At 51.4% G+C, this 8,427-nt stretch overlaps 1 protein-coding gene across 1 annotated transcript; it reads left to right on the forward strand.

Moving 5' to 3' along the window:
• NDUFB2 (NADH:ubiquinone oxidoreductase subunit B2) lies at positions 1-5,010 on the forward strand. Its single transcript, XM_007532080.3, has 3 exons — positions 1-157; positions 3,724-3,868; positions 4,889-5,010. The coding sequence occupies exons 1-3, from the start codon at positions 60-62 to the stop codon at positions 4,961-4,963; spliced, it is 318 nt and encodes a 105-aa protein (XP_007532142.1). The 5' UTR covers positions 1-59; the 3' UTR covers positions 4,964-5,010.
• The last annotated feature ends 3,417 nt before the right edge of the window (positions 5,011-8,427 follow it).

Consider the following 8,427-nt stretch of genomic DNA (forward strand, 5'->3'; position numbering starts at 1 on the left):
CGGGTCGCCGGGAGGTGACGTCACAGCATCGGCGTCGCTGCGGTGGACGCGAGGCGAACATGTCGGCGCTGATGCGGCTGGCGACCTCCGTTCGCTTCGGGGGCCGCCTCCTCGGAGCCGCCCGTGCGCGGGACGCTGGAGGCCCTGGAGTCCGTCGGTGAGTGTAGGCTGCGGGCGGAAGCTTCGCCCGTTTCTAGCGGACAGCACCAGCCTCTGGGACGCCCTCACCTTGAGGGCCGGTCACCTGGGGCACATCCGGGTCGTTGAGGCTCCCCCGCCCGAGGCATGTCGGGACTTGTAGTCTGCGGCCGCTGACCTGCTGTGTGTGGGTCCCTGCGGTCCCGCGGAGGACCAGAGCCGGCCCTGGGGAGGAGTGGGTGTGATTGGAAGCTGAGGCTTGGGACCCGGGCGGGGGTGCCAAGGGGAAAGCCGCAAGTGGGTACTTGGGGGCGATCGTGGAGCTTTTCTTTCAGTACTTTAAAAAATACATTTATTCCCTTTTGTTGCCCTTGTTTTATTGTTGATGTCGTCGTTGTTGGATAGGACAGAGAAATGGAGAGAGGAGGGGAAGATAGAGAGGGGGAGAGAAGGACAGACACCTGCAGACCTGCTTCACCGCCTGTGAAGCGACGCCCCTGCAGGTGGGGAGCCGGGGGCTCGAACTGGGATCTCTAACACCGGTCCTTGTGCTTTGCGCCACGTGCGCTTAACCCGTTGCGCTACTGTCCGAGTCCCAATACTTTTTTTTTCTTTTAATACGTATTGATTCCTTTTTGTTGCCCTTGTCAATACTTTTTAATAGATCTTTTTCACTTTATTATTTTGGTCAGGGAGAAATTGAGAAGGGAGGAAGATGGGGGAGAGAGAAAGAGGGAGAAAGAGAGATGGAGAGAGAGAGACAGACAGACAGACAGAGAGACACGCCTGCAGCCCTGCTTCATAGCTTATGAAGCTCCCCTCCTGCAGGTGGGGACCCGGGCCTTGAACCTTGGTCCTTGGGGATGGTAGTAATTCGCGCCACTGCCTGCTCCCAGTATTTATCTTTTGAAACATTTGATTATTTAAAAGTTTTTTTTTTTTTCATTTGTCTACTTGCCTGTCTGCCTTCCTCACTTCTTTCCTTCTTTCTTCCCCTCATTCTTTTTTTTTTTCTCTTCCTTAACCTTAACACTGCTCATCTCTGATTTGTGGTGGTGCAGGGGGTCGAACCTGAGAACTCAGAGCCTTGGGCCTGGCCGGGCGTTGCTTTTGGGCCACAGTTACCCTATACTTCCAGGAGTGTTGTCTCACAGCTGCAGAAATGCGTCCCCACCACCGGAGTTCTTGTGTCTTCAAACCAGTTGCGTCTCCGGGACGCCCAGCTCCTCTCTCTGCTCCTTTCTGTTTGTATCCGCCAGTCTTCAGAGGCCGGGAGATTTGGCGATTGCTAGACTTCGCCATTTATGCTCGTTAGTCATCGGCGTTCCACACCAGCAGAAGCGTCTGGTAGTTGTCCTCCTTTCACCTTTTTTGCTTATTTGACTCAGTCTGTCCCCTCTAATTCCATCCATTTTTGTCCAGAAGGACACAATATCACCTTTTTATTGTTATTACTGTGTAGTGTTTTACAGAGTCTGTGCCCCATAACTTCTTTAGCCAGTCACCTGTCCATAGGCCCCCTGCTCCCCACCTGCAGTGTCTAAACTCCCGCTGGCTCTCACTTGTATCTGAAAGAAAAGAAAATCACTGGGAACAGCAGAGCTGTGCAGGCACCAGCCCCAGGGACCACTGTGCCCAGGAGGAAGCTCGGCAGAGCTCAGGACTCAGCATGCGCATGTTGGAGGTGCCTCTTCCAGCCCCAGCACCGAGTCTGCTGGAGTGACACACACACATTCTCTCAGTGAAAAAGTTATTAAAAAAAAAATGCTGGAGGAGTCGGGCAGTAGTGCAACAGGTTAAGCGCACATGGCACAAAGCGCAAGGACCGGCGTAAAGATCCTGGTTCGAGGCCCCGGCTCCCCACTTGCAGGGGAGTCGCTTCACAGGCGTTGAAGCAGGTCTGCAGGTGTCTTATCTTTCTCTCCTCCTCTCTGTCTTTCCCTCCTCTCTCCATTTCTCTCTGTCCTATCTAACAACAATGACATCGATAAGAACAATAACTACAACAATAAAAACAACAATGACAACAAAAAGGGAATAAATAAAATATATTAAAAAAATGCTGGGTGGGGGGCGGGAAGTGGTGGTTAAGCAGACATATTATCAAGAGCAAAGACCTGAGTTCGAGCCCCTGCTCCCCACCTGCAGGGGAAAAAAAAAAGGAGAAATGGCCACTGGGAGCAGTGGATTCCTTGTGCTGGCACCAAGCCCTTGCAATAACACTGGTGGTGATAAAACAAAACAAAACAGCAGGGGTAGATAGCATAATGGTTATGCAAACAGGCTCTCATGCCTGAGGCTCCTTCTTCTTCTAGCGTTTGCCCTTCTTCCGTAGCCAGTCGACAGCGTCAGGTTGAAAGCTGTCAGGAGCTGCTTGTTGCTGGCTTTGAAAGTGACTGGAATCCATGTGGATTCAGTCGGCTAGGAAGGATCGTCAGTTTCCCCAATGAATGGGTACTCACGGGATGCACCACGAGAAGGTCGATCCAATCCCAGGTTCAATCCCCTGCACCACCACAAGCCAGAGTTGAGCAGTGCTCTGGTTAAAAAAAAAACTGCTTGAGGCAGGGAAATAGCTCACCTGGGTAGCGCACTGCTTTCCACGTGTAGGACCCGTGCTCATGGCCGGCCCCCACCGCGGTGAAGGAAGCTTCCATGCCGTTGTTTCTCTCACTCTCTGCCTCTTGTCTCTATCTAAAAACAAACAAGCAAAAAAGAAAGAAAAGAAAATTGCAGAGGCTTATTTCCCTGTAGTGTTGTGTTGTCTTTAGTGAACAGGGTCTTAGTCTGTCTTCGGAATAGGAGCTTAGGAACTCAGCGCAAGTTAATTTGTTGATTTGCTTTTCTAGGTGAGTGAGTGGCTTACCACTGCCGTCTCTCAGTCCACTCACCAAGCCCCGGGGGCCAGAACCCTGTTACCCTCGCTTGCCTCCTTCTGCTGCAGAGCAGATGGGCACTCACCGATGGGATCGTAGTCAGCCTGTCTGTGCAAGCCTGTTTTTGCGGCTCCCCACGTTTAAGGCAAACTCATGAAAAATGCATATTTCCAGGGCCGGGCAGTGGGGCACCTGGTTGAGCACACAGATTACCATGTGCAGGGTCCCGGGTTCAAGCCTCCAGTCCCTACCTGCAGAGGGAAACTTCACGAGTGGTGAAGCAGTGCTGCAGGTGTCTCTTTAAAAAAAAAAATTAGAAGCTATACTTATTTTGCATAGACACAGGAGTTGAGAGGGGAGGAGGAGCTAGAGGAGAGAGACAGTGACCCCTGCAGCTCTACCCCACTGCTTGTGAAGCTTCCCCTCCAGGTGCGGACTGGCGGCTTGAACCTGGGTCCTTGCACGTGTGTAGCCAGGTGCACCACCGCCCAGGCCCTGGTGTCTTTTTCTCTCTCCCTCCCCTTTCCTCTCAATTTCTCTCATCCTTATCCAAAATAAAATAATAAACATATTAGAGGATAAATGAAAGACGAGTATCTCGGAGGGGCTATGGAGCTCTGTCAGCTGGGGTCTCGTGAGGTTGGCTCCTGGTGAGGTTTCGGGGTGCGGGGAGCTGGTGCGGCCTCCTCACTCTGCCTTCTGTCCACAGCGCAGGTGGCGAGGTGCATATCCCGCCCACCTACCGGGAGTTCCCGCATCTGACTCGCTCGCAGGTGATCCAGGCCGAGTTCTTCAGCGCCACCATGTGGTTCTGGATCCTCTGGCGCTTCTGGCATGACTGGGAGGCTGTGTTGGTGAGTGGGCCGGGGCTGAGGGGGGCATGTGCTGGGGGGGCGCGGCCGAGGCGTCCGGTCACCCGTCACCCTGCCGTGCCTGCACCTCTGCCGCCGCCTGGTCACTTGAGGAAATGTTATGCTTGTGTCCTTCCCCTTGGCACCTCCCTGCCAGCGGCCTGTCTGCCCAGCTCACACTTGCCTTCAGTCCAACCTCCCCGTGTAGGAAGGAAACTCAGAGCTAAGTATTTCACTGTCTGAAGCAGGGTTTAATTTCTTAGGAGGATCGGTGGTCTACAGTAAATATAGTTGCTGGTACATGTGGAAAACTTCTCAGTTTTCCAAAAAACACTCTCACCACCAGCCTAGGTTCTCTTCCCCCACCAAGCACCAGGACATCCTGTTATTTTATTTTGGATAAAGATAGAAATCAAGAGGGAAGTGGGGTGATAGGGAAGAAGAGAGACAGAGACCCCTGCAGCACTGCTTTGCCACTTGTGAAGCTTCCCCCCTGCACGTGGGGACCTGGGGCTTGAACCTGGGTCCTTGTGCACTGCAAGATAATGGTGCACCACCACCCATGAATGCCTTTTTAAAAATTTTTTAAATTAATTTTTATCTTCTCATTAAATTTTTTATTGTGGTTTGGTGTATATGACGGTTTACAGCATAACCTTTTAGCACAATTGTTCATCTCCCCTTGATTGGGACACATCAGGACCCCAGTGTCACTTCATCCCATTCCTTTCCCAGAATCCTTTGCTCTGGTGCACTATGCCACCCCACCCCTAGTCCACGTTTCACCTTACGCTCTCTCCTGCTGTCCTTTGTTCTTAAGTCCTACCTGTGAGTGAGATCATTCAGTATTGGTCTTTCTCTCTCTGGCTTGTCTCACTCAACACACCTTCAAGTTCTGACCAAGATGTTGCAAAGGTGATGACGTCACCATTTTTAACAGCCGCATAGTATATTCCACCGTGTGTATATGTACCATACTTCCTCAGCCCCTAGACTGACCTTTTGAAAACTGCTTGTTCCCAGGGCCATTTCCCGTACCCAGACCCTTCCCAGTGGACGGATGAGGAGCTGGGGATCCCCCCCGACGATGAAGACTGACAGCGCCGGCTCGTGCTTGCAGGTGGGTCTCCTCGGGTGACTGTGCCTGGATGGCCTTGAGCGAACGGCGCACGTTCTGATGGCGTGAGACCAGTCAGCTGCCCGTCAGGTGCCATTTCAATCGCTCTCTCCACCCCACCCCCCATATTTGCCATTCAGATCATTTTTTTCAAAGCCGTTTATCCATCTGTTGGTCAGAATCAAGTCCTGACTGGACAGGTCACAGTGGTGAGCAGGGCAGACGGGGCGCCACGGCCCACGTCCTGGCTGCACAGGTCTGGCCGTCTACTCTCAGCATTTCAGCGGACCCTGCCGGCGCCCGGCAACAGGAAGGTTGGAGTTGTTCTTTTCAGAAGGAGGGTAGATGTCCCTTTCCCCACAACTCCTCAGGGCTCAAGGCTTTCTCACAGGCCAGCTCACTGCACAGGGTGTGCGCCCTGCCACCAGTACGGCCCAGGCTCCAGCCCCAGTACCACATGATAGGTGCTGTGACACCAGAGGAAGCTCCGGTGCTGTCGTGTCTCAGTCATGACGGGAAGGGACACGGAGGCATGAGAAGAATTTAAAATGATCTACTAATACTTACTTGTAGTGTTTGAAATTACTGCACATTGATAGTTACCACCAATCAAAACACAGTTTGTTGCCCTTTTTGTTGTGCTTGTTACTGTTATTGTGGTCATAACTGTTGTTGTTAAGACAGAGAGAAATCGAGAGAGATGGGGAAACGAGAAGAGGAGAGAAAGATAAGACACCAGGGAGTCGGGTGGTAGTGCAGCAGGTTAAGCGCACGCGGCACGAAGCGCAAGGGCCGGCGAAAGGGTCCCGGTTCGAGCCCCCGGCTCCCCACCTGCAGGGAAGTCGTTTCACAGGTGGTGAAGCAGGTCTTCAGGTGTCTGTCTTTCTCTCCCCCTTCTCTGCCTTCCCCTCCTGTCTCCATTTGTCTCTGTCCTAGCCAACAACGACAACACCAATAACAACTACAACAATAAAAAACAAGGGCAGTAATAAGGGAAAATAAATAAATGTACAAAATATTAAAAAAAGAAAGAGCTGGGGGCTCGAACCGGGATCCTTAAGCCGGCCCTTACGCTTTGTGCCATGTGCACTTAACCTGCTGCGCTACTGCTCAGCCCCTCGGCCATTTGTTTTAAAGGGTGGGAAGCATTAAGGGATAGCAAAGTGTCCCCATTCAGTGAGATTATAATGGCAAGTGGCATTTCCGCTCTGACTTAAACAAGGAGGAACTTACTAGCATGGAGATTGCAGTTTGGGGACGTCAGAGAGAAACGTCTCCCAAGGGCAGGCAGGTAAGGCGGCCTGTAGCTTGTCTTGTGTCTGGCTTTGTATGGTCAGAGGCCCAGTGCTCTGCAGGTCCCCGTACCCCATGTCTGCCAGAGAGAAGAGCAGAGAGAGAGAGAGACCAGAGCACTGCTCAGCTCTGGCTTATGGTGGTGCTGGGATTGAACCTGGGAGCCTCAGGCATAGAAGTTTTACACAACCACTGTGCTATCTCTCCTGGTTCTGTAAGGCTTCCCTTTGGGGGGGGGAGCAGTTTGGGAGGCGAGTGCAGGTGCAGGAATACTGCCAGGGCCTCACCCACGAGGCATGTTCTCTCCCATTGCTTCATCCCAGACCCAGTTGAGGCTTTAGTGACTAGATTTAACCCTGTGAGACAGCTGACTACAGGGCTAGTCACAGGATCAGCAGATGCCTGTGAACCGAGGAAATACGACTGACAGGTGGCACGGGAGATGGCACAGTAGATCAAGCACTGGACTCTCAAGCATGAGGTCCTGAGTTCAGTCCCTGGCACTGCATGTGTCAGAGGGATGTTTTGGTTCTTTCTCAGAACTTGAAAACCAAATAAAAATCCAAGAACAGCGTAAGGATCCTCGTTCGAGCCCCCAGCTCCCCACCTACAGGGGCGTTGCTTCACAGTTGGTGTAGCAGATCTGTAGGTGTCTTTCTTTCTCTCCCTGTCTTCCCCTCCTCTCTGCATTTCTCTCTGTCCTATCCAATGGCAATGAGATAAGTAACTACAACAATAAAACAAGGGCAACAAAAGGAATAAATAGACATTTTTTAAAGAATCCAAGAACAGGTAAGAATTCTTGAAAATAGGGGCTGGGCTGTAGTGCAACAGGTTAAGGCACATGGTGTGAAGTGCAAGCAAGGACCACTGTAGGATCCCAGTTCAAGCCCCCAGCTCCCCACCTGCTGGGGGCGGTCACTTCCCACGCTGTGAAGCAGGTCTGCAGGTGTCTTTTTCTCCCCTTCTGTCTTTCCCTCTTCTCTCATTTTTTTAAAAAAATATTTATTCCCTTGTGTTGCCCTTGTTTTAATTTTTTTAAAGATTTATTATTTTTTATTATGTTTATTCCCTTTTGTTGCCTTTGCCTTATTGTTGTAGTTATTGGTATCATCGTTGTTGGACAGGACAGAAAAATCGAGAGGGGAGGACAGAGGGGGAGAGGAAGATAGACACCTCCAGACCTGCTTCACCACTTATGAAGTGACTCCCCTGCAGGTGTGTGTGGGGGGAGCTGGGGGCTCAAACCTGGATCCTTAGCCGGTCCTTACACTTTGCACCACCTGCGCTTAACCCACTGGGCTACCGCCCGACTTCCCTTCTCTCAGTTTCTGTCCTATCCAATACCATTAACAACAAGGGCAATGAAATAAAAAAAATGGCCACCAGGAGCAGTGCAGGCACTGAGCCCCAGCGATAACCCTGGAGGCAAAAAAAAACAACAAGGAATTCTTGAAAAGTATAGTACTGAAAGCTTTCTGCCCTTGTTTCCCTACAGGAGCCGGGTGAGGCTTTCCAGAAATCATGGACTTTGGCTTGTAAATCACAGTTGTAAATTAAAGTGCTTTGGTCAAGAACAAGGAACCGAGTTGTGGGTGTTTGTGGTAACAGTAGCAGTCACACTTCCAGGGTCATCTCCCGCGCACCCAGACACCGTGCCCTGTGGGTCACCCATACTGATGCTCTTAGCCCCACTTCTTGGTGAGGGGCCCCTGGGCTCAAGGAGGTGCTCTGGTCCCCACTGACTCCACAGCCCTCACCTTGCGCTGCTCACCTGCTTCACTGTTGCCAGTCTCACACAGGCATCGACTGAGAAGATGCTCCATTTCTCCACTGCTGGTGCGTCTTCACCTGGCAGTGATTTTTGCCCCGGCAGCCATGACTGCGCATGTGCTGAGCAGCCACTGGTTCAGACACACTTGATGAGGACTTAATAGGGCCAGAGGAACAGGAGACAAGAATGGAATGGGATATTTAATTTTTCCCCCCTCTAAAATCTGCTTCCAACTTTGATTTTTTTCGTTTGTTTTTAATATATATTTCTTTCCCCCTTTGTTGCCATTATTTATCATTATTGTTGTTGTTACCGCTGTTGGATAGGACAGAGAGAAATGGAGAGGAGGGGAAGACAGAGGAGGCGAGAAAGACACCT

Source organism: Erinaceus europaeus, chromosome 8, assembly GCF_950295315.1.
Source record: "Erinaceus europaeus chromosome 8, mEriEur2.1, whole genome shotgun sequence".
Lineage (NCBI taxonomy): Eukaryota > Metazoa > Chordata > Mammalia > Eulipotyphla > Erinaceidae > Erinaceus > Erinaceus europaeus.

Excerpts from the sequence above, each read along its gene's own strand:
- NDUFB2 (XM_007532080.3), top strand. The coding sequence starts at position 60 with ATGTCGGCGCTGATGCGGCTGGCGACCTCCGTTCGCTTCGGGGGCCGC. Across the intron at positions 158-3,723 it reads GGAGGCCCTGGAGTCCGTCG|CGCAGGTGGCGAGGTGCATA; the intron begins GTGAGTGTAGGC and ends TTCTGTCCACAG. Across the intron at positions 3,869-4,888 it reads ATGACTGGGAGGCTGTGTTG|GGCCATTTCCCGTACCCAGA; the intron begins GTGAGTGGGCCG and ends GCTTGTTCCCAG.